Source organism: Haliaeetus albicilla, chromosome 2 (assembly GCF_947461875.1).
Source record: "Haliaeetus albicilla chromosome 2, bHalAlb1.1, whole genome shotgun sequence".
NCBI classification, from domain to species: Eukaryota; Metazoa; Chordata; class Aves; order Accipitriformes; family Accipitridae; genus Haliaeetus; species Haliaeetus albicilla.
In genome coordinates, this window is record NC_091484.1 from 53,883,754 (window position 1) to 53,910,428 (window position 26,675).

General features: G+C 40.2%; 1 protein-coding gene across 1 annotated transcript in view; it reads right to left on the reverse strand.

The window, feature by feature from the left end:
• Positions 1-26,675, reverse strand: part of LOC104311388 (probable acyl-CoA dehydrogenase 6) — a 94,207-nt gene that overhangs the window by 10,803 nt on the left and 56,729 nt on the right. The window contains exons 3-6 of the mRNA XM_069774905.1: positions 24,293-24,422; positions 16,036-16,142; positions 9,928-10,095; positions 3,505-3,678 (exon numbers count right to left, since the gene is read on the reverse strand). Coding sequence (XP_069631006.1) covers positions 3,505-3,678; positions 9,928-10,095; positions 16,036-16,142; positions 24,293-24,422 — 579 coding nt within the window. The remainder of the gene's footprint in view (positions 1-3,504; positions 3,679-9,927; positions 10,096-16,035; positions 16,143-24,292; positions 24,423-26,675) is intronic.

Sequence of the window (26,675 nt, forward strand, 5' to 3'; positions counted from 1 at the left end):
ACTAGATGACTTTAAGGTCCCTTCCAACCCAAACTGTTCTATGATTCTAAGAAATTCTTTATGATGAGATGAGGGTGCTGAGGCACTGGAGCAGGTTGCCCAGAGGTGGTGGATGCCCCACAATTGGAAGTGTTCGAGATCAGACAAGACAGGGCTTTCAGCAACCTGATCTAGTGAAATATGTCCCTGCCCATGGCAGGGGGATGGGACATGATGATCTTTAAAGGTCCCTTCCAACCCAAACCATTCTGTGATGCATAGCTAACACGGCAAAGCTTAGCTGTGCAGCAAACAGCAATGAAACGCAGGACATCATGAATACCATGACCGCCAACAGCCTTATACAACATAACAGCACACAATACTTGGTCAGTCATATAAGTACAGAGAAATGCCATTCTTAACAGTGAAACTCATCTTCTCTCTGAACTTTTTTTTTTTTCTCTCTGTATATTTGTTTCCTCTTTTGTCATTCAATGTTCTCCACATCCTCAGACAAACTTGGCCCCACGGGTTTCAACTGACAGCACGTGCAGGAAATGTCACTCTAGGGCAGCCTAAGGAACGCACGGTCTACCACACAGCTGAGTATTGTGAAAGCACTTGAAGTTGCCAGATGCAGAATATAATCTTTTTCTCATACTTCCATCCAACTTACATTTTTCCACTTGAAACTTCTGCTCACTGTAAACACACTTTGCCTTGCTATGTCTCCTCTCAGAACAAAAGGAAGTTAATACATTTTTCCTAGGCTGTGGCTGATCACTCTCTAGTGAGATGTACAGTGAGCTCCAAGCCAAGCAATCTGTATCTTAAGGACACGCATTGCCCATGCAAAGGATCTGTCATCCTGCTTACTGGCCGTGACTCAATGGTGCTCATAAAACTGAGACTACAGGAGCAGATAGAAGTCATTAGAAAAGTGCCATTCTGCTCTCTCACACACACTGAACTCCCTTTTTACCTCCAAGTTAAGCAATTCACAAAAGAACCGTTTGCTTTCTTGCCATAGCAACATTCTTTTCCTGTGATCAGTGCAACAGGTCCACAAGTGGATGGCGTTTACCAAGTGTCACAACATGGGAGAGATACGTGGCAGCTCTTCTATTTCAATGAAGCAAGAAACACAGTGACTTTTACCGATGCCTTTGGTAACGTGTCACTTGGCACAAAAGACCACACCTGTGACCAGATTTTGCAATTCCAGGAAATTAGTTTTCCATTTATATTTTAAATCTGTTTGACTGAAAATTTGTTTTAAAAGAAAAAAAAAAAAAGAAAAGAAAAGGTAAAGAAGGAAGAAAACTCCCCACACATTCTGAAATCTAGCCACAAAAGAAAATAATTAATAAACAGAGAGAAGGCTGAAGCACATGGTACTTGATACTAAAAATAAATAAACACTAAAACAAAACCCCCCAAACACAACAAAACAAAACAACACCCAAAAAGAAAAAAGAGAAAAGAATGGCATTCAACTGCCTCTTCAAGTTTTAGGAAGCAGTGAAGGCAAGGATACCAGGACTGGTCCCTAAAGTGTTTAAAAGCAGACTGATGATTTTCAATGTCACATAAATAGTCATGAACTGGGAAGGAACAGAAATGTCCTTCTGAGGGCCAGAAGTGAGGACTAGGGTTACACGTGCAGACCTAAGCACAAAACTACTGAAGGCACGTCCATAGTTTTGCACATCTGAGCCTTCAGCAAAACACTTGTGGTTGAACATAGGTAAAACCATTTGCAGGACTGGAAGTTAACAGCTAGATGTCGTGGTGTAACAATCCGCATCCACCAAGCACCTGGCTCCCTTCTGAGCATCGGTTACTCTTTTTTCTTGTTTACCACTACTGGTTACCTCTGAAGTTTGCAACTTGGCCCAAACCATGGGTCTCGCCCCTGCTCCCAGTGCTTTTGTGCATTTTATATCAGATAGTGGACAAAAGCAAAACCAGGGGGCTTAGCAAGGTATAACACACTGGCCACCACGCTGCAGGAGGCAGCTCCCGCTCCCTTGGTGAGCTCAAGGCTCTTCCTCCCTGATGGCCCCTGCCTGGCCATGGCGGGGGAGCGAAGATGCCCTTCCCAGACCGCTCATCCAGGGTGAGGGCTCGCCTGCTCCTGCTGTGTTGGTTCTGGGCAAAAAGAAGAATTGAAACCTGGTGTCCGACTTCCTGGCAGAGCACGGTGACTGCCAGGCGGTTGTGCAAGGCTGGACAGTACCAAGCTGCCAGTGGTTTTAACAGGAGTGATCTAACCTGCCAGGCTTTGTGTTTTGATGCTGTCAGTGCGCGTCACTTTTGCCTGGGGCATGACTAATGTCGTGGGCTACTCTGCTGCCTGAGGAGTATCGCTGCAACCCAGAGTTTCTGATTGTTTTGTTTAACTTAGACTTCAAACCGAGCATAAAAAAGTACAATGCATGTCCTTGCAGTCTGCGTACATCCCGAATAAAACAGGACCAGCAGTAGGACCATGTCTCCTCTTTGTCCGAGTCTGCCGTGGCACCCCTTGCAAGTGTAACCTCCTGCTCTTTGCTAAAACTACTCTCACTTTTACTGTTTATCTCAGGCTGAACTAAGAATTTTAGCCCAAACCAAAGATTTTTGTAAAGCTTTTGAACTCTAAAATATTTAGTCTGGGATCAACCCACAACAGGGAGTGATTTTTTTATTTGGTCACTTAATCAGAAAATCCCTTCTTAGAGTACCTGATTCCCCAGCCACATACAGACAGCAACAGACGGGGTATGCACAGGAGCACAAATATGGTGAGATTATTTATACAACCCTGAAACTTAAAGAGGACCAATCTTCTCACAGTGAACCACTTTATATTTAAGTTGAAGAAGCAAACACTGTGGGGTGGGGGGGAAGGTTAGGACGCTAAAAATGGACAATCCAGACTTGGATGTGGTTACCTGGAATATCCAGAATCCATGTTACTCAAATATATGGATTTGAGTACGGCTTGAGTTCAGAGTAACAGGAACTCTGTGACAGCATAACTTCAGGGAAAGGAATTTGGTGCTGTACCACTTATGTCCAAAATTTATGGAGGTAAAACAGAACTGCAAAACAAAGCTCTTACATCCTGTAAGAGCCACTTCTTTACACAGCCACTAAGTTAATTTTCTAAAATCCAGGATAAACATTATAGCTTATTGTGCTACAGGAAAAATCACTGTCCTTCTATTTTGTGCCAGTATTTTGATAGCCTTTGTGCTATATTTGTAGCAGACATAACACGATACCATATTTTCTTATCAGCAGAAAAGCACCAAGAAAAAGAAACAAGGCAAACCCAGCCTCTGTGATGCCTCATAAAATATTTTCTATTTCAAGTTTTCCTACAGAAAGGGAAGGTTGTCTGCATCCAGGCTATGACAGATTTCAGAAACAGACTGTAAGAGGTTTTGGAATTTACAATAAAAGGAAAGTGCTGTTAGTCATGCAAAGGGTGACCCGTGTCCCTGCCTGGCTCCAGAATCACAAATTATGACTTACCAGTGGCTACTCCCCACAGCCGCTCTTCTTGGAATTGCAACATCTGATACGTAAAACCCTTTCCTTCCTCACCGATGAGGTTTTTGCTGGGGACCCTTACATCTTCAAAAAAGATCTGAGCTGTGTCCGATGACCTCATGCCCAGTTTGTCTATCTTTTTAGCAACATGAATGCCTGAAGAAAAAAGGGTATTAGAAAGGTCACAAAAAATAGGAGCACTATGTACAAGTACAGCATTTTAAGAAAGCGAAGTTTACAGATGTGAAGGTATGTGCCGAGACTACAGTGAAACCTACCTTTAGGAAAAAAACCCAACAGTATTCTGGAATTTAAGAGCAAAATGGCCCACATTGTATTTTTAAGACTTTTTCCATTTTATTTAACCAGCAAATCAGAAACTGTAATTGTAAAAGTCCCACTTTTCATTATGTCCCCAAATAATAATTGTTTACTAGTAGTAATAATCTTACTTCATGCACATCTTGAAACAATGCAATATTTATTTGCTTATGTTTCATTTTTAGTGCACTATAATAAAATGCTGGAATTCAATTTAGCAGTATTTGCTGAGTACCTGCACTGCTGTGAAACAGTAGAGAAATAATGACAAAAACAGAGCTATGTTTTAAGGTGCAACTAGAGAATTTCTCCTCCTGGAAATCCTCTTCCTTCCCTCTCTTCCACATTTATCCTCTCCTTTCTAGCCTATCCTGATTTTTTCTGGTACATGTAGGAGACAAAGTTTATAATCACACCACACCACTTTTTCCTAATAGTAAAAAATTAGACTCAAATTCATAACTGCTACAAACATCCAACAATTCCATATCAACTCCAAATTTTGTTAAAACTATGTATTTTATGATGGCCTACACAATACTGTTTAGTTCATCTAAGTAGTCATAGAAGGGTTCATAATGATCTCAATTCATTCCTCTGAGTTTTCATGTGGACATGCTTGTGAAGAGGGTTTACTTCCCCAAAGACCTCTCTTACACAGCACTGACTCTGATCCCACATGCAATGGTCTATTAGAGATGAACCCAGTTCCTTCAGGTTTGGCCACATAGGATTTCAGCAACCTAGTTGCATCAGGTAGGACTCCTTCCTGTTTTTGTTTTTTCCTAGCTACACGTTCTTTCTTGCTATTGTTCAGATACAAGCGTGGCCTACCACTGTGCCATGAGAATTTAACAGACATCCACTGATTTTTTTGTGGCAATTCCCTTGTTTTCAGTTTTTACCTCCTTGTTGCTCTGGGGCTAATGCGAACATTTGGGATGGAAGTCAAGAATGTTTCGGAGGTAAACTGAGGCCAACAACCAGGTATGAGGATTTGTGCAAAACATACTGATTACATCTGCCAAGTCAATATACATAGAAAAACAGTCCTCCAAATCAGCATATATGCCTTTGCAGAAAACCAAACATTTTACTACCCACATACATAGTACTCTAACCAGTTTTGCAATGAGGAGGTATTCTGGTAATATTTTCCTCTTTATTATATTTTTTTTTTCCAATCCTCTACTATTCTCTAACACGGCTTAGTAGGACTTGGTCACCGCACAAATTGTTGTGGTCCCTCTCTGTACTTGTTTGTACCTTGCTCCCCTTCATGGCTTTCGGTGAACATCTCTTTCTGAACTAATATAGATGCCTCAACTTCTACCAACAGGAGGCCTTCAGCCATGTGAAAATTACTTTGGTTTTGCAGGCAGAAGAAGTTGGCAGTCATCCCCTTCAAATTCACTCCCTCTGGCTGCATTGAATAAGGTTATGGAAAGTTTCATCTCTCCACAGAGATGAAATACTGACACTATTTCCAAATGCCAAGACTGCTCTCAGAATAAGGTCCACATAGACCTCCACACCTTGTACTCAAGACTTTTCTCCACCAGCCAATCTCTAAACAGATTATGTGTTAGGAATACTTGCTTTGATATGTGTTCAATGCAGGAAGAAAATCAGGACAGCTGTATAAAAATTTTTTGACTCTTGGATAGAAAATTATCCAGCAATTTGCACCCAGTCATGCCAAAAAAGCATTTGTCATTTGTTTCTGTATTAAAATCAGAGCTAAACAAACACACACACTGAACCATTTACAGGCCCAAATGATTTCTGGAACATCTTTTCCTGTTGGAATATTGCAGCTTGGTTTCTTTGAGAGTCTCGGAGATCATGTCTTCAGACTACTTCCAGCTGGTTTTATGCAATCACTGCTCCTCACCCATATGAAAATGCACTTACTGCTCGTTAGTGCGTGGTTTACTAAGGACTCTGCTGGAAAAAGTACAACGGCCGCCAGTTCTTTCTATTGCTAAATCAATCCTGTTGTGTATTTCCCCAGATCCACACAAAACAACAACTATTGAAGAAAGCTCTTACAGGTTTGGTTAGAGGAGCTACATGTGTTACCCACACTTTTTCCAGATTGGGTTGTGTGTTTAAGTTTCCTGAATCCAGCAGCATCCCCGCTTTGTTGTGCCTTACCAGTTTCACTCGCTCTTAGATTAATTCATGTTTCTCACTCAGAAGGAGGCAAAACTGCATCAGCCTCATGTAGTGCCTTCTTTGCTGCTAGCACATACTTTACATTTCCTCTTTTTTGAAGACAATGATACATAATCATCCCTTTGGCTACAATATGGGCATCAAAATCTTCCTTTACTTAGTTTAATTATCTTCATTTTCTTCATAAGGGGTACTGTATACTAAAAAATACCAGCAGCAGTAGAAATCATCTGCCCAGGTAACTCCTGGAGTTTGTCTGTATTAAATAAACCACAAGCCATCCAATAAAACACAAATCTCAATCCAGCATGGCCAAGTCCCTGACTTACTAAAAATCACTCTAACAGAGCCATTTGTGCTATCTGCACCAGTATCACTGAGAGAGATTGCTGTACCTCTTCCTGGGCAGTTCTTCCCAAGTATCTTTGATTTTTCATTTTCCCCCGCTCCTCCAGCTTTCTGACAATGTCTTTTATTTCCTATATTCTATCTTGAGAGAAAGGCAGTCACTCTCCCCTGACACCATTTAGTGCCATTACAAATGGAAAGAAGCACATTTTAAACTGCAGCCTGAGAAACATGCTCTCTTCCCCTTTCCTGGATGCTCTTCACTTTATTATCTCCTCCTTGCAATCTACCCTAGTGCTATCTGAGGACTCGGAGGACAAACCAGCGCACAAATAGTTACCAGATTAGGGCTGCAAGCCCTTTGTCTATATATCTTGCACATAGACATTTTATGACTTGTTAGATTCTCTTTCATCATATGAGAAATTCAGCTTTTTTTTTAAGACATCATTAGCATGAGGACTATTCACCTAATTTGGATATCTACTATGAATCCACACTGCCGTTATCCAAATTCCCTTTACGAGAAATCTACTCAACAGTGTCAAATCTAGACCATGTTTTGCTTCACCCCAGGACACCGTACACACCTAAAATTAGAAGAAGCAAATCCTACTTCATGTCTCCAATAAACTACCAGTTGTAGTTAATAACATGCTTTCAGACTTGGAACTTTTTTTTTTATCACCACATTATACAAGTACAAACCAATATTTTCATGAAAAATGCTGGACTAGTCTCCCATGTCCTTCCAGCTGCTAGTAAGGAATGAGTTACTGCTGCGCCCTGGATCCCTTCCTTACCCTGCCATATAGGCTGGTGACTGCAGCAGTAAAGTCAGACATAACACACTCATTCTCCATTGCACTTGTTCTTGAGCTTTGACACACGTACATCTACAGACGCTTGATAGTGCATCATTCAGCGACGTCCTCCAGACGCTTCCTGTACAGTCTCTGTCTGCTGCCCTCCAAGGAGCACAATCTCTGGCAGACAGACATCCTTAGGATGTATCAAACCAGCTGGAGCTTCCTCCTCACATCTGTGTCAAAAGGCAGCCTTTTCCATACTTTTCCTCCTTGTCTTCCTGAGAAATTTCACTTCTGATTTGACCCACCCATTGAGCACAATCAACCATCCTAATACGTCATTTCAAAAGGTCACCCATCTTGGTACAGTGACCATTTTGGAGGTCAGTATCTGTACCACACAGAAGAATGGAAGCATATACACTTTGCAGAGTTAAATCTTTGTTTCTAGGAAGACTTCTACACTTCTGCAGGTCAGCTTCAGGAGATTCAGGCAATTTTTCTACTCAAAATCCTTTTACTGCAGGTAAAGAAGGTCTGTGTATAGGCTGTGTGACCTAACGACACCCCTCCTAAAGCTACAATGACTCACCTGTCTTTTTGGAACAAGCAAAGTAGCTGAAAACCTCTAAGTCGATTCCTACATATTCAATCTGCCTCTAAACAGTGGGTTGGCCTACTTTGTCATTTTTGGAAAACTGATCTCGGAGAAGTAATATTGCATTTGCGCTCTGAACCTTTCATGAAAAATCACAAGGAGGACTTCATGCAGATGGCTGAAAAGTGAATTTACCTGGAAGTTCAGGGAGATTCTGGCTCTGAGTTACATGTTCGCTCATCACTTATCAATAAGGACAAAGTCAACAACTAGTGAAGCAGCTCAGGTCCACCTTCTGTGAGCTTCCATTCAAAGCCCGTCTTGCATGAGCAGAGGTTGCAGAAACTCACAACGCACTCAGAACTTGCTTAATTCCCAGGGCAACTCACTTACTTGCTTGACTTATTCCATACTGAAATTCACTTACAAGACTTTCCCTTAAGTAGCTCTCATCACGCTCTTTTGCAACATTGGAGACCTGGGTTTTGTTCTCAGTCTGACCCATTAAGTGAACATATGGACCTTCACTTCACTGCCATGGTGGTGTCCCTATGTGTGAAATGCTGATAATGACATATATTTTGTATGTAAAATACTCCAAATTGAATGAATAAAAATATTTTCTATTAATATATAATTACATTAATATACATTATTATATATTAAATAGATACTATATATTTAAAATGTGTTAAAATAGATTATATATTATTTATTAAATAACTTAATATATTACATAATTTTTTAAATATTAAGAGTGAAAACCAAAAAAGTTTAAAAACTTTTGAACAGGCGTTAAAACTGCAAAAGATCCTTGCCGACATAACTTTGACTGTATCCTCTCTGAATGATGTCCTTTATGCATACAGCACATTAGTCTGCAGACCTTGCAGCAGTACTCAGGAACAGACACCATGTGGACTGTACCACTGAAACTTGTACCCTTAGATCAGGATGTATTTCTTCAGTGCCTTCACCCAAATTACTAGTTGTCTTCAAAAACAAATCCCTGCTTCCAAGATCTTTGAAACTTTCACTCCAGCCCACATTTAACTCACAGACTCTTCTTGTAATTTAAACTGATAGCAATAGTAGCGCCCTGGCAAAAACATCCCTTTGCGGAGCACAGCCATGAAGCACCCTGGGTATGCCTGCACTTCTCTTCAGCAAGCCCACCAGGTTGGGCGGTGGAGGATGGTTATCGGAGGAAGATAGGACCATCCACACAATACAATCACAGCACAACATTGCATCCTTCTAGTATTCAATACAGCTGGTCAGTAAACCCATCCTAACGGAGTCAGACACTGCCCATGGGCTCCTGAGAGGCAGGTGTTGGCATGTGGGATAAGATAGTTTTGGCAGGTATTTCCCAAGTTTGAAATCTCTAAACTCTATCTTTCTATTTTCACATGTTTGAGAATCACTTTCAATATTTTCTGAAGAAATAAGACAGCAAGCTTAAAAATACTTCTCCATTCATTGAAAAAAGAAGTATATATTCTGCTCCCCAGTCCTCATACAAAACAGGAAAGAGTTTAATGCTATTTTGGAAAGATAATTTAAGAACATTTTATATATAGTTCATATGTAGCAAAGATCTATGTAAATAGGGTAATATGTTATTTATTTTGTGTACTGTTTGTGTCTTCATGCCTTTTGGGGACAGAAAACCAAGATAAAAGTTTTGTGGAACTTCTCCAAAACTGAAAGACACTGGATGTTATAACTTTAAAAAAAAATGTTGGCCTTATTTTTAATTATATCTTTGAGGCATTAATTTTGTCCTTGGCTTTGACTTGTCTATTCATTCTCACAGAAGGTTATGAAATATTCCCATGCAAATGTATCTGAACAACTTTTATAAATTTATTTTTGGTGAAAAGGACTTTTCACATAAAATTATTTGGGAGTCACAAGCTGAAGTCTGCAAAATATTTAACTTCCTTCTTGTTTCCTCTTGTCCCTTACTTTTTTGTGGAAGTCTGCAAATGCATTTCAGAATCAACTTTGTATGACAGTGAAACACCTAACTTAGAAGAGTGTTTATGGGTGCAGTCCCTTCTGTCAAACACCTTTCCTTCTTGTACCGGGCATACACAAAACCACCAATGAAAACAAATTAGAAGACAAAGAGTTCTGTGTTATTACCAGGTAGATTCATTGGCAGACATATGAGAGATTTATTTCGATGGGGAGGTCCTTCACTGGTGTTTGCCAGCAGGCACATCCAGTCTGCTTGACACCCTGACGTAGTCCACATCTTACCGCCATTTATGACATATTCATCGCCTTTTCTCACAGCTGTCGTCTTGATATCTATTTCAAAACATAGGAAATGAAGGGTTATTCTTCTGAAGAGTAAGCTGGTCCCTGTATGAGTGGTAGAGTCACTTCCTTGCTCTCAGACAGACAACTAATATTTGGTTCTCCCTTCATACCCCAGAAGTCCTCTAATCCTTCCAGGCTGCACAAGGCAGACCCATCTGGACAACCCTTGGAAGGCAAGCGAGGGAAACCAGACCGCTTCTCTCACCCTCTTCATTCCAGTGGATGAAAGCAGAAAACTTTCCCTAAGCAAATTTGGTCGTCAGAAACGGGCCAGAAACATTTCAGTCTGAGGTGATCCATTACATGTTTCTGTTACTATGCACGTTAGTCACTCAGAATGCCATTAATTTCACAGTCCTGACTTAAACAAACATAAGCGTCAGTATCTGTGTGTGCATAAAGATATACATACACGCACTTCCTGCATGTTCTTGGTCAGAATGGCGTAATAAATTCAAAGCTAGTAAACTTTCAAAAGGCCAAGTCTAAATGCTAAGAATGTCTGTACATGAAGGAGTTCTGAACACCTGCTATTTATACCCCCTGGCAAAAAACAATCTTATTTTAATCCGTGAGTATTCACATCACACTGCAAGTAGCCCTAGCTGCAACAGACAGCTGGAGTGAATCAGTAGTTATTATTTACACTCCAGCAGAATTTCTAAAGGACTGGCTTCTTTCCTCTGCAATTGAACTTCCTCAACTAAAACCCCAAGTGAAGAAGACTCTTCAGCAGATACCTAGCTATAAGTAGGTGATGGTATAAGAGAACCCTACGACCCCCCTAATAGCACCTGTAAATCTAATGAGACTATAAAGTCTGTAAGAGCCCACCTACTGAGGGAGGGAGTAGACTTGGAGGGTAGAGGAGTCAGATACCAAGTAGAGTGGGCAGGCATATTTAAGTCAGCTGGTTATACCTTCATACACACCCACCTCAATCTGCACACGAACCTTCTTCCCAAAGGCTCTAAATATAAAACAAAGCAAAACCAAGTATCTGATCTTCATTTACAAGATAAACTGGGACTGAGGTCAGCATGGCTGAAAAGAAGTCTGTTTGATGAAGCAACTGGGGAAAAATGATGGGAGAAAATTGTATAAGGTATAAGACAAGGGAATGTTGGATATAGCTATGGCTAAAGGAACTTACATGCAGATAATGATGAATGGCAAGGGAAAGAGATAGTACTACTGTGGATAAACACAGTGGCCATATAGCTAGTCAGTCAATGAAAGGACTATGCCAAATCTGTCCAAGGGACTTGATATGAAATCTGTGTAATAATGAAGGCCAACAAACTGAAGGAATCTAAAGTACTGATACTCATAATACACTGGACAATCTCATGTACATGGAGACTAAATAATAAATAAAGTACACACAAGAATAAGAAATACGACACTGTACTGAAGTAGTGTGAAAAGGATGGGAGCATACGCAGTGATTTACATCACACATCCCTTTGTTGTGGAACAGCTACTAAAGAGATTAGATAGAGGTCCCATGGAAGGTCTGCAGAGGAACAATGAGCACTATGATGTTATCGCAAACGTAAACAGTTCTTGCAAGCATGGCACCACAGGGGACTAACCACCCAAATACAGATTAAAGAAAAAATGCCTTACTAATGGGAATGTTCAAGTACTTCCCCATGTGCTGGTTGTCTGTTTGCTTCAAACACTTGAGAAACAACTATTTAAAATCAACTTAATAAGAGTTGATTCTCTTTAACTGTAATTAGAAGAAAGATGATCAAGTCAGTAAGTAAGTTTTATGTTCAAAATACAGCAGGCTTTGAAAACCTACTTAACAATTTACTAAAGTCAAGTGGACTCAGTGTCAGCGATATGGCTATGAAAATAATTTGAAATATTTTACTGTAATTATTCTCCTTGATAGAGCATAGCTCTGGGAAATGGCTACTTCAGTGAGTGCTCCATAACTCATTTTTGGCAGGTCCATACCACTGTCCCTGTAGTGCCTATAACTCAACAACTTACAGAGCATGCTGTGAGGGCCCCTTCTAGGAAAGGCCACAATGCATCATTGAAAGGCATATGCTACAGCTAGTGCCATATAAGGAATCAGGGCTGGTCACTTCACCGTTCAAATCACAACATACTTGAGCCTCAAGTTTTCTTCTCCACTGTGCTCTTGAGTCCAGCCATGCACCTAAGTAGATTTGACAAAAGGCAAGATTGGCTTCAACTTTTAAGGTCAATACTATGATCAAAGACAGGCAATGCATATCCTTAAAGTAAAAAACAAAGAACGCATATATGGAATTTACATCATCAGCACAGGAAAAAAAAAAACAACACCAAACTTGCATGAAGTAGCTTCAATTCTGACTGAATGAATAATCACTTCTAAAAAACAGGAGATGGCCTAAGGAAAGGAAAGAGATTAATCATCAAAGTAAGCTACAGTTTGGAGGTCAGAAGGTAAGAACTGCCACAGGTCAAACTAAGTTAAATCTTGCAGATGAAAACCAACAAAACTGAAGAAGGTTGAGGCGGCAAACAAAAATGTTTCAGCCACAGAAATGAAAAGGGAATGAGAAAAAACATGAGGCATATAGAGGACGCGTCAAAACTACAGAAATATTTCACAGGAGATTACAAAAAGATTCACAATATAGCTGACAAAGCAAGACATCTACAGGAATGACTGTACAGAAATTAAAATTAGTGAAAACAGCGGTTGTTGGTTTTGGCAATCTGCACAGCCTCAGAATACATTTGGAAAGAAAAGATAATTCAATTTACCAGTGGTATCTTATTTAAAACCAACTTGATTTATTTATTATGAAAATGGATTTTCTAGAGAAAAGCAGAACAAGAAAAATGCTGTTGGACCCAAGCAAACTAAAAATGATGCTAGCAGGTAACTATGAGTTAAAATTTTGAAAAGATAAGAATAAGGACAAAAGTGGAAATGTGGGTTAGGAACCTGGCAAAGGGAAATTGCATCAGGTTGCTTTAAAAGAGGAAGTCCTGACATGCAGGAAGGGTACTATTGGAGCTGCCCTTTGGATATCAGCCTTTGGACAAAACCTATTGAGTTTTTCCATTAATGATCTTTAAAATAAGAGTAAGAATACACTAATGAAATTTGCTGGTGACACAAACTTGGGAGACATCACCAACACAGATAACTGAGGTATCGCTCAGCAAGAAAGGAATGATCTTGAGATTTCAAATTCAACATGGCAAGTACAAGTACCTAGGCACAAAGTAATGACTGCAGTATCTTAGAATGTTTCAGTAGCAAACCACTAAAGAAGATGATCTGCATAGTTAATCACAAGATTCACAAGCCAGCAAACTGTTGTGTAACGTTACATATCAGAGGGTAATATTTCTATTACAGTTGGAGAAGTATTTGTACTGTTATAGACGCCATGTGCAATTTTGGTTTTTTGTGCTCAAAAAAGATGACCTAAACCCAGAAAAGCAGAAAGATTGGAATCCACTGAGACAAAATGGGGCAAGATATCTATGTTGAAGAGGTAGATATGAACAGGGTTACTTGGTGCAGTTGCCTGGAAAACATAACTTGAAGAAAGAGGAAGTGTCTTCCATGATGTGTTCTTACATATCCCCCCCAGACTATCAGCAAAACATTATATAAATTGCGGCATACTATTGAGATAGAATGAGCTAAAATCATTAAACCCGACACAAATGTGTATGCTTTGTGGTACCAAGAATCCTGAAATTAAAGACAGACTCTTTCTATACCAACTGGTCCGTCCTGTTCTGCTTCTCAAGTCACCTCTGCTAGTTTCGTTGTGCGTGGTCAATACTATGTACAATGTACAATGTACAACAACTACATTTGAAAGCAGACGGGTGCTCCTTCAAATTGACTTGAAATTTTTATTAGACTAATATACACAGTCCTTTTTGTTCTGTTAAATTTTGAATAAATTAATTCCAGGCACCTTACACTTCTCATGTAGAGAAACACTTCTTTTTTTTTCCTATGTTCACACCACCTTCAGAAATTTTGGAACTGGCAGAAGAAAATGCTAGATACACCTTATGCTGTGTCATTCTTCAGTTTAAAATATACTGGCTGACATGGCAGAAGCACGTCCCCAACCTTCACATGTGAACAGTTCCTGTGCTTTACTACCGCTTCACTTATTTGAGACAAACATCCCAATAGCATAAGAAACCAAAGGAAGTATCAAGTACAGTTTCACGCAGTTCAGTCCACTTTAAAGCTGGGCCACCTGGAGATGCGTTCTCTCTGCCTCGTGCAAACCAGTGCTACTCAGAATATAAGCTAGTGCTGCTCATGCCTAAGTTGTCCATTTAATTATCCTTTAGAAGCACTGTAAGCTGGTTTCTAGATTTATACCAGGGATCAGATCTTCCATGACAGGTGAAAAAGTATCATCATTTCATCCTGCAGTCTGCCTCCCAGCTGCACTCTGGGCTCATCAGATAATCCTAGTTGATTCCAAATTTCTCTTTAACTGTATTAATCCAAGTGTATCATACCAATTAAACTAGATGATAAACAACATGCAGCTAGAAGAATATTTATGTTACTTATTATCTGGAACAGTGCATCAAAAAATTAAAATCATATTTAGAAAGTTCTAATAATCATCTAATTAAACTTGAGAGGCATTAATTAAAATAAATTATGTTGTATTTCCTACATTAGCAACATTCAAATTTCAAATTATTTTAATGAAAAACAAGTCTATAAAAATTATGGAATTTTTCATTTGAACAAAATCAATTAACTAGAAAAGAAAACAGCAATGGATCATGCAGGAAGAGTTACTCTCATTGTTTCTTTATCCCCATTAACTCTCTTGAAAGCTACCTGCTGCACCCTTGCTCTAACACTGAATAATTATCTATTTATCTTGAGAAAACCATGAGTTTGGTCAAGGAGATGGACATAGGACTCTGCTGATCAAAAAACTTCTGTTGAACTTGGCAATTTTGTCTGTAGGAAGATGTTGTCCAGTAATTTGTAAGAGCACAATGTGTTCAACCTAGCCATCCTGCACCCAACAACAAAACCCCTAAAAGTGGTGTCTTGTCATTCCCTTTTCCTTGAAGTCCACGATTCAGAGTCAGATGAGATATCTTCTACTTTTTCTACAATATCTGTTTTAACTTAATTGTTCAAATTATCTACTGCCTCAGGCACTTCAGAATAATAGTTTCATTCGTCCATGATTTTAAACATATCCTCGCACTAAACCAAGAAAAATAGTTGCATGCAAAGTAACTACATCACAGAGCTAATAGATATACATGGCAAATTCTTCATTAGCTCTAACTAGAACAATCACCAGTTCATTTTTGCTGCACAGGAACAATGCAAGGGGCTGAGGTGAGGTAAGAATGAGCGAGAGGAACCCATTGTGGAAGTGATGCCATCATTGTCAGAACAGACTAGCTCTGCAATTTGCCCACGTTCAGTGGAGAGGTCTGTTTTAAGGAAGTGCAAGTTTTAGTACAGTTGAACAGGCCACATCCCCTATCATGTACGTCTGCAGGTTTGCACAACTGACAGTGGCTGTGCAACTACAGGAGGTACAGGAGTGCTCCTTGCCAGTGGTGAGCTCAGGAGCACAGGAGGCAGCAGCAGGACAAACATCAGGAGAAATCCAGGGCCAGCATGACAGCTGCATATTAATCTGTTGTGCTCAGCCTATACAGGGTTACAGCTATTGATTCACTGACAAATCCATTCAATTTGACTGCTTTTGGATGCGTCAGAGGCATGCTTTACTGCCCCTGGAAGATTACTTTTTGCCCTTACCACATGAGACTTTCCTTCCTTTGTATTTCTTACAAATGATAGTAGCAAAGGGAAGGGTCAGGGAAACCAGATTCTTTCCACTAAAATACCAGGCTATCTAAAATTGGCGATTTGCTAGGTTAACTTACTTGCAACATCCGACCCAGCTCCAGCTTCGCTGATTCCCAAGCAAGCCACAAAATCTCCAGCTATAGTTGGTACAAGGAACTGTTTTTTCAACTCATCAGAACCAAACCTGCAACAATATAATGAAAAAGATAGGCTATTAAAAGCTTTTGAAGGTAACCTTTATTTACAAGTTAGTTACAACTTTTGTTCTACCCACACAGTGATCAGTTTTCCTATGACTAGGTAAAACCTGTCCCAGAGCCAAAAGGCAGAATAGATACCCTCCAAAGCTATGATTCAGAGCCTTCACCAGAAGTGCAGCCATAATCATTTTAACAAGCATCGTGGTTTAACGCCAGCCAGCAACAAAGCACCACTAAGACGCTCACTCACTCCTCTCCCCCTCGGCCCTTGTGGGATGAAACAGAGAAAATAGCAAGAAATGCTCGTGGGTCAAGACAAGGACAGGGAGAGATCATTCACCACTTATGGTCATGGGCAAAAGAGACTCAACTTGGGGAAAAAAAAATATTAATTTGCTACAGATCAAATCAAAACAAGGATAATGAGATGTAAACCCAAACCTTAGAACACCTTCCCCCCACCCCTCCCTCCTTCCTGGCTCAACCCCACTCCCGGTTCTCTCTGCCTCTTCCCCCCAGCAGCGCAGGGGGACGGGGAATGGGGTTTACAGTCAGTTCATCACACGTTGTCTCTGCTGCTCCGTCCTCCTCAGGAGGAGGGCTCCTCACTCTTCCCCTGCTCCAGCGTGGGGTCCCTCCCACGGGAGACAGTCCTCCACGAACTTCTCCAACGTGGGTCCTTCCCACGGGCTGCAGTCCTTCAGTCACAGACTGTTCCAGCGCAGGCTTTCCCATGGAGTCACGGCCATCTTTGGGGACATCCAACTGCTCTGGTGTGGGGTCCTCCACGGGCTGCGGGTGGGCATCTGCTCCCCCGCTCGCCTCCAAGGACGGGCTGCTATCTCACAATGGGCTACAGGGGCATCCGCTCCTCCGGCGCACCTCCTCCCCCTCCTTCCTCACTGACCTTGGTGTCTGCAGAGGGGTTTCTCTCACATTCCAACCTCCTTCTCCGCTGCTGGTTTCCCTTCTTAAATCTGTTCTTCCAGAGGCACTATCACGGTTGCTGATGGGCTCAGCCTGGGCCAGCGGCAGGTCCGACTTGGAGCTGGGGAAGCTTCCAGCAGCTTCTCACAGGAGCCACCCCTGCAGCCCCTCCCCCACTACCAAAGCCCCCAAACACGGCTTTTACAAGTATTCAGGCATCGTACTCCCACAGAAACGTGTGGTCTAGATGCCCCAAATCTGATCTTTATGACTGTTGTTTTGAGAGCTATCAGATCCAAACAAACATAGTCCCTGGGGTTTCCCCTCAGTGCTCCTGCACCAGTCCGCAGTCAGCCAGGATGGAGGACCTGCTGTCTGTATATCTTCTGACTTTTGCACCAGCTCTTTGCCAGGTTTTAGTGGTGACTGAAAAGTTATGACATGTGATGGCCACCCTCTGCAAATATCTGTATTCATGTTGTTAATATTTCACATCTGCATTTAAATCACACAGTGAAATCCTTTAGTGCTTCTTCCCAGCCATTCTTTTAGTCCCCACAAAAATAAAAAGGGAAACAGCAAACTGTTGATGGCATTTCAACACAAAAAAATTCACTTGGCCATATTTCAATTCAGTTAAGAGGCACCCTCTTTTTTTCCAACGTTTAGGTGCTTTCATTGATTCAAAACACGGTCCACCTCATTTCATGGTTGATTTTGTCCTAATTAACATTCACTGATGTGGTCTTTCAGCATGAATGGTGAGCTCATGGTCTAGTTCTTGAAACTCTCTTGTGCTAGACTAAAAAATTCCTCGGGTCATGAGATGTCTCTTCTGTGAGCAGAAATCCATAAAAGTCACGTTCCTCCTCAGTCTCCTCTTTGGTATGAGGCTTCTCAGGTCAGCATCTCCACTCATCTTAGGCTCGCTGGCTGCCAAAGCAGGCTGCAGTTACCTGGGCCCTCCTAAAACAATGTCCCAGTACTTCCAAAGGAGGGATGCCATTTTAGCTAAGACTCCTTCTTCTCCACTCCAACCCTGACACAAAACAGTCAAAGGAATGGGACGGCCAGAGAACAGAGTGGGAGCTGGCAGACACTTTCACTTCGTGCACACAGGGAGCTCAATTCCTAGTCCTGTCCCCGCTGATAATCGTGGCAGCAATCCCAAACAAATACAAGAAGCCAGCTTGGAGTGTTTATTCCTTCCTCCAGCATACTGGGACAAAGTCCCCTGCTCTGTTATGCAATGTACTTTTTTTTTTTCCTTTCCTTGGGACATGATCTACTATGGCCAGCTGAACATTCATTAAACAAAAAAACCCCAATCAACAACATGAAAAATCAGATTATGAGAGGAGCTAGCAGACATTTTTGGCAATGCTTTCTGATGCTTAAAACTTTGCCAACCTTTAGTCATTTCAACAGAGGATTTCCATGACAAGAACTTCTCTCAGAATAATGTTTTTGGTTTGATATCTTTGTTTGGTTGAAGTTCCAGAAAACGGTTCAGCTCTTCCCAAAAATGAGGCTACAGAAGAAGTTATTTTGCAATTAAAAAAACAGTCTGGCAACACTATCTTCAGAAGATCATGGGTCTCCATGCCTTGCAAGAAGGACACGCAGCTCAGCAAGCAACTAGCTATTGTGTTAGAAATACGTTGTTTCTGTAAAATTCTACCTATTTTAAATGTATCCCAGCAAAATCTTGGGTTTGCATAAATGCAATACCCACATCTTTCCAGTTTAACAGCTCCAGAATTAGAAAACTCCGCAATGAGATCATAGTCTGGTCGTCTGTCTTGAGCCAGAGCATGTCTGTTTTCTGGGCTGGGGCCATACCCCAGAGCATAGTTTCCCATGTGATTAACTGTGCAGCCTTAGCATTGCTCTAAAATATATTTTCATGCATGTGTGTATGTATACACATACACATGAGTCTACAGTCAATAAACTGTTGACACTGGGTAACCAAGAATTCTCAAGTGTGAGATTCTGACATGTGAAGAGTTGCATGAAAGTGGTCCACCCTTTCTTGCTCCGCACTTTATAAATAACATTGGTGGAATGTCATTAATACAAACACAAAAATGACAACGGTATACAATCTTTTAAATGGTGGGTAAGATGAAAATAAAACCATGGCAAAATACAGATGTAAGAACACTTCCTTGATCCACATAGTTCTGTTTATGTGCTCTGCCAATTAGAAATTTGAAGTCGCCTTTATTCATCTCAAATATATATAAAAATCTGGTGGCAGGTTAGATTGCTACATTGAATGAAAATATGTCTATCGCACATCACTACTCTGACTTAATTGGGCTGATATTCATCTTGGTAGAACTGCAGATCTTCCTTCTGTTTCTTCTGGGGAAAAAAGCTGAGCTGAAGTGAATTAATTAAATTAGTAAGAAAAGTTCCGAGTAGAACTGACAGATACACTAGTATGATACGCTATTAAGTGCAAATTGAAATTCTGAATATGAACAGCTGCAGGCAGTTCTAACACGGCTCTCAGCATTTGATCAACTCAAGCTTTCTTGCACTGGAGCTCACACATTTGAGCACTATTCACCACCAAAGCAAAAATAAAGAAGAAGAAGAAAAAAAAAAAGAAAAAAAAAAAAAGAGAAGTTTTCAGATGATCTATCCATCATTCTACAGTATCTCAAAGATGACACAATAGTTTACTCATGGACTTCCTAGGAATATAAAGAAGATTTCCTTTAGGCAAAGAAAAGGGTAACTCTGACCTATTGTCATTTTCCTTCTTACATACTAGCAAGAGGTGAATTTCTCCCAATTGTCTTTCTGTTCTGCTCCTAGACTCAAACTATTAATAATGCAGTAGCCATGTGCCATGCTTTTGCTTCAGTGTAGCCCTGCACAGGCATCGTGCCATCTGAAGTCCAGGTCTAGCTTAGCAGTACTCCTTGGATCTTCAAGATACAGGAAAAGAAGCAAGAAAAAAAAAAAAAAAAAGGGAAGAGATACTCTTTACAGGCACAGAAAGGGTTAGAAATGCGTGGTGAACAGCAGCAAGCACCCTTGGGCAGTATGGAAGCAAGCCTCATTAAATTCAGTAACTTACATAACCTGGACTGAAACAAATCCACACTGCAATCAGCTTCCTCTCCTTGAGTCCCTAATTTCAGTCAAGGTAAGACAACATGGGAGTTTAAAAAACCCACATTTAGAAAACTTATTTACTTTTTGTGAAAGACAGCATAAGAAAAAAAGCATTAAGGAAAGTGCTCTGGCTCCCAGTTTTTATCAAGCCTTTAAGCTTCAGTTATTTGAAGATTTTATGAAATAAATTTTTCAGTTCGAGCTACTGCTATGTTCTGAAAAGAATACATATGAGAAGCCTGTATGAGACTACCTGATGGGTATGACTACCTCGTGCAGATGAGACTACCTGAAGGGTTTTGGTTAAGAATGATTACATCAATATTTTATTTATTTAGGAATGCATTTTGCACTAAAATGCAGGTATTGTAAAAGAGGAGTCATATTAAAGATTACCCTCTTCAGATCATGCAGTTTTTAAGAGCTACTCATGTGGCTGGTGTCCTGCTGCTACCACACCAGCTCTGGAGACCTCAAGGCTGCCCACCAGACAACCTGCCACCGTAGCACGGCCAAGTTGTCACCAGGAGCTGGAGAAAGCTCAAACTTACAGGAACAGTGTGAAGCTGTTCTGAGGAAAGCTAGTTCAGGAGTAGCTGCTTGACTTCACACTGCCCTACTGTATTGCTCTAGCCGGGTTAGACCCTCACAGGTATTGAAAACCACAAAGCAGCACAACTGTCTATGGATGCAACATAACTAGCCATCATGACAGCAATGCTTAATGATACTTTTATTAATGATGTGTTGAAAGCTGCACCTATAACAGTCTCTGCTCTGGCTCAGGGCAAGACCTGGCCTACCTTATGTGCACTATACAAATTAAGTACCAAATGTGAGAGCAAGAAAACTCAGTATGTCTGTTCTTGAAGAAGCACAAAACCAAGTTTCCCTTGCACTATGCCAGTGGGAAAGCCACTCAGCTCTTGAATGACCCCTTCTCATTTTCACCCTTTTCTCAGGTGATCAAGTGGATGACCCTGGTTTTCAAAACTGCTGTTGTGATTGTCAGCTGCAGCTTCTCTCCTTTACAGCAAAGGGGAAAAGAGACAGTAAAACTAACTTTTTGGACATTAATTCTCAGGTATGCAGCTGTTCAGGGTGGAGAAAGAATCAATGACAAGTAAGCTGATGAAATAGAAGAGCACTCTCTTCCCGCTAAATAATCATCATTATCCTTACTGTCTTCCTATAAATAATAGTGGGGGGCGGAGAAAAGTAACATCTACTGCCTAGTGCTGAAATAAAGGAGCTTTACACTGATCTGGCATCACTATGGATGTGTCACCCTATAGCTTTGTTTACAAGCCCAGGGAAATGTATCTCATTCACTGCCTCAGCTAAGAGCTGCTTCCTCCACCCGAATTGTAAGCATGAAAGCAAGTGAAGTATTATATCTGAATTCATTTGAAAGACCTGACAGAGAGTTATGTTCAGAACCATATACATCAAAGGTCAGATCACTGCTGACAAAACATTTTGCATTTAGTTCTCAAATTTAGAAAGTGCTACTGCTTCACTTACAAGAAACTGGGGGAAAAAAAATGGAGCAGTCTGGGCATCTTCAAGTGAAACAAAACTATTTTCTCCTATATGTGTCCGCACAATAGAAATGCATATAAAGCAAAATCTGCAGGGTTGTTTCCAAGTATGACCATGAATATAACTTTCTGAAGGTTGTAAAAAAAAAAAAAAAAAAAAAATCATAAAGAATGAAGTAAAAAGGGGCAGGAACAGTGAACAGGCAGACAGATACGGGTAACATTTTCAAAGGTTATTATTTATATAATTGAAACTGTTACTACAATGTACTTCCCATTTAACCAAATATCTCAATGACTTTCACAAACTAAGCCTTGCAACAGCTTGTCACTGAAGCAAGAAACCCATGGAAGTTGCAAAAACGGCATCAGGAGGCATCCTGACTCTAGATATTTTAAGACTTTATTTTTCCAAAGTATGAAAATTTTAAAAGCTCTGTGCCTGCGCATGCGCACATGCATGTGCATATATGTATCCATCTGTTCAAACTACTGCGCTATCTGTATATCTAATTGAGGGAACATCTCCAATTTATAGTGGCAGAGCATCTTCATGACGTATCACATTCACTGAGTTGGTTCTTGGGTGCACTCAGTACATGCTTGATGAATGCTGAATAAAGCCCAAAGTTAGGAAAGCCAACAAAGGGCTCCAGACTTCTTTTTATAAGTTTTTTAGGGGATGATGGTTGATTCCCATATTACTGTTTACTTTGTGCATTGCTGATGCATCATGTGTAACAATGCATAGTTAAGACGCAAAATTTGGATTATCTCTTTGAACTTGGTTAGGATCACCACAGTACACAAATACCTTTAAAGAAGCCATTGAGGTTGTGCATGTAATTTGAATCCATGACGCAGGGCAAGCAGTTAACCCTCTCACTATACTGCATGAAGTAAAGCTGCACCCATGCAAAATTTCCTGTAGCAACCAGCTTTCTCTTTTCAATATCAAGTTTCACTTTTACATCTTAAAGAGTGGGACACTGTACTGTGTAACTAGTCAGTGGAATTGACTTAACAGTGGAGGAAAAGTTCACTAATATAGATGCAAATTCAATTACAGATTTCATCATGTTAACGACATTTTAACCTTTACTTTCCAAGAACATCCACTGTAGGATTTCACTAGCACAAATGTATGTAGCTTCACTGCTTTACTACAGCAGAACAGAGTATAGGAAGGCCAAAAAATGGCAATGGAACAAAATCCCATCTTCTTTTACCCACAGCTTTTTTTAAATGCCTGGGAATAAAAGGCTATCATGGGGGCAAGGTACTATTTCCTGAAGTCTTTTAAAATACTAGTTTTATTCTCAGTTGGACTATAACCAAGCTACTGTTGCAACAGACATACTGAACTCCATGCTTTCAGCAAAGCTTTTGGTGTATTGCACAAAGGAGAAGAAAACTTTTAGAAAGATTTGCCATGACTGAGACCTCCAACGTTGCACATACCTAGCAGAAGGATAAATGGAAGTCAAGGGAACAGAGCCTACATTCCAGACTCTGCAGTGGATTTACAGGCATTTTCATTCAGAATGGGGAAAAAAAAACCCCAACAAAAACCAAACCAAACCCCACACCAACAAACAACCCAACCCTAAAATGCTCTTTTGTGCAGAAGTTCCCCTCTTGTATATCTGTTTTGTGCAGAGAAATTCCTGACTTCATAATCATTATTTGAATTCAATCCCCACCACCACCTTCCAGAATTTTAGGTGTATCCATATTCCAGGGGAAAACTGCTGGTCCAGCCTGTCGCCTCCTTCTAGTTTTGCAAACTGCTGTTTTGATGCAGAATGTCTTTGAAACTACTGCATGAAGAAGAATTTGGTAACTGCCACTTTTATTGACAGAGGGAAAAAAACCCCAGCAAAACAGATTCAGAAAATGCAGGAGCCTGAATGATAGCAAGAGATATAAAAGGGGAACACTGACACAAGCAGATAAAAAAAAAGCAAAATGAGTAATTGCCCGGAATGGGCGTATTGAGGAAGCATGATACATGTGCTACAACTTTAGGATTTACACCAATATTGACCATTATTTTTGAAAAGTCATAGTCTGTGAGGAGCACCTTGTAAAGCTGGAATAAAGCAAGTAAATTATAAAATAGAATTAGACCGATCCTAATCATTACAACTAAATGCATCCTTAGTATGACTGCACTGGGATATCTGGCTATGAAAAAACACAAACATGAATAGGGGAATTCTGGAATTAAAATTGTTTTATTGGTTGTGGCACCAAGGTTCTGTGCTTGTAAACATATAATCTACTATTAAACAAGGCCTATGTTTTAATATATAATATCCTAACATTAAAAAAAAAAAAGAAAGTATTTTCTCCTCTAAACCAAACTATCTGAGAGTGGTAGAAAGGAGGTTCCTTCCTCAGGTGTTACTGAAGAGCAACTAGACAGTAAATCTGCAGAGTTGTGTTTTTTTCTACTCTTATACAGATTGGGTTTTATGCCTAAACACAATCCAATTTGGGTTTTAGGCTAAACCAAACTTTCTGAAAATTACCTTGTAAGAGCAGGAGTAGCCATGCCAGCTTGCACTCCAATAGCCATAGGAACACCTCCACAGCGGATATTTCCCAGCTCTTCTGCCACTGCAATGTTATAGGAGAAGTCCAAGCCCATGCCGCCATATTCTGAGAAAAAAACCAAATCTATGACACTCATGTTCTAGACTGGCATAAGCAACAAGAAAAAAAAAATATTGCTACTGCAAGGACTTGCCAACTGTAATTTCACTGCTAATTTTTAAATATTGGACAATTATCAGCTTTCCTTTCAGAAAAATGATGTCATACTATTCTTTACAAAACCTGAATTTAAAATTACACCTGCTCTAATTACCCATGTGCACATCAGGTCACCTCTGAATACCCTAAGTGGCATCATTACTTTTACTTGAAACCGCAGGAAAAAGTGATGTGCTGCTGAAAATGACATTAGAAGGCAAAATTATGCTTTCTAACAGCAAGGTCATATGAACAAATCACCACAAGGTAAGAAGTGCTTTTATTTCTCCAAGATAATGCCTGACACTCGCTCTCTCCCCCCACGACACTCAAGTGGAGCTCATCATTCACACACAGCAGTCAAGTCAGCACAAAGCAAGACCAAGTGCCCCTATGTTAAGTTACTGCTGTAGCTCAAAATCCATGTTAGACACAAGTACGATACCGAACACGCATATTTCATATCCTGGCACCTGGTCGGTGCAGTCATTAAAGCATTTTTCATTAGCAGGCAGCTGACAACCCCGGGTGCTGGCTGGGTGCCAGCATGGGCTGCTCCTCCTCCCCACATTCCAATCTGCAAATTCAATTACAGAGGATATTATTCTTCATCTCCTTCCCATGCCCAGTGCTGATAAACCCACCATGCAGTGAAACACAGAAAACGGCTGCATTGCTATGATGGATGAGGTAATTTCTAGCTGTACTAAACAGTTTATAGTCCAAAGGAAATATGGTGAGAAAGAGAAAGACTGCTGGACGTCATTAGTTGACTGAGAAGCTTTGATTAGATAGCGTTTTCCTCCTTTTTTTTTTTTTAAACTCTTTTGAAAACCAGCTACGAAAGTTTAAAAAAAAAAAAAAAAAAAAAGATACAATCCCCTACCCCTCACACACACAGTAAGGGGCAGACAACCCTCTTCCATTCTCACTTGCTGATATCAAACACTATCTGAGCTCACCCCTCTACTGACCTCCTTTGAAGTTTTCAAAAAACACCATTAATTAAAAATCAAAACACCACAGTGCATATAAACACAGGGCCTGGTGTGCTATCATCTGTTTCCTAAACCCACAAAAACTGTCTTTGTGCATCCTTTTTCTGCAGAAAGAAAACACAAATAGAAAAGGCTAAGTGTGAAGTTCAATTTTCAAATAACATTTCTCCTTCGGTCATCCTGAATAGTCTGGATTGTCAGAATTTAAAAAATAGCTACTTTTCCAAACTTTTACCTGAAAATAATGAATGTTTCTTAAAAATATACACAAGGTTAAAATTCTTACTGGGAGTTTAATCAGTACAGTGAAACAACAGTAACATCGCAATGCGTTTAGCATAATATATAATCCAATTCTCTTGCCTTCACAAAGCCCCCATCAATAAATAAATGGTCTGAGGAACAGTAAGGAATGTACATGCATGCAAAAGCAAGGCTATTTAGAGATGTGTGGTATGAGAGAATTTTTGCTAATTTTATATGAAACTATAGCAGAGGTATAATAGATAACCTCAGTTCTCGCACCACTCAAATGCTTTCCATTTGATTATTTTTTTTAATGTCAATCATTTTTTTGCCAAACTACAGTTATTACTAATTTTGTCTTTGGTTTTGTCTACCAAGCAGTTACATTTCTGTCTTTCACTTAATTTCACAAATCAAAACCTTAGTCTCTTGATTCACCCAAAGCAACTTCACAGGAGGAATGCTATGCACAAAACTGACCCAAAGAAGGACAGTTTTATGCAGGTGTACAGCTTACATTCTTTGTTTATATAATAATATATCATGAATTGTAGTATAACAGGCTTGCCTTGTTCTCATTTGAGATTAGTTACTAAGTGGTACATTTTAAAAACAAAATGCTGCAAAAGGCCAGCTCTCGAAGTGATTAACACTGAAAGAATTTCCTACCAAAGGGAGGAAACAATCAGAATGAAGCCTTAGGAGCTGAGAAGGTGGAGGGGAGAAGCCCCACCAGGCAAAGAGATGATGCACCCTGCAAAGATTTTATAATCTGGGGATAGATAATGCAACAAACAACCACAGATGCAGACAGGCAGGAAGGGCAGAAGCAAATGGTAAAAACATTAATCAGACAACACCTAACTTTTCATCAGTTCTGTTCCAGGAGCCCAGGAGAAAGAGTTTCATGGAGAAA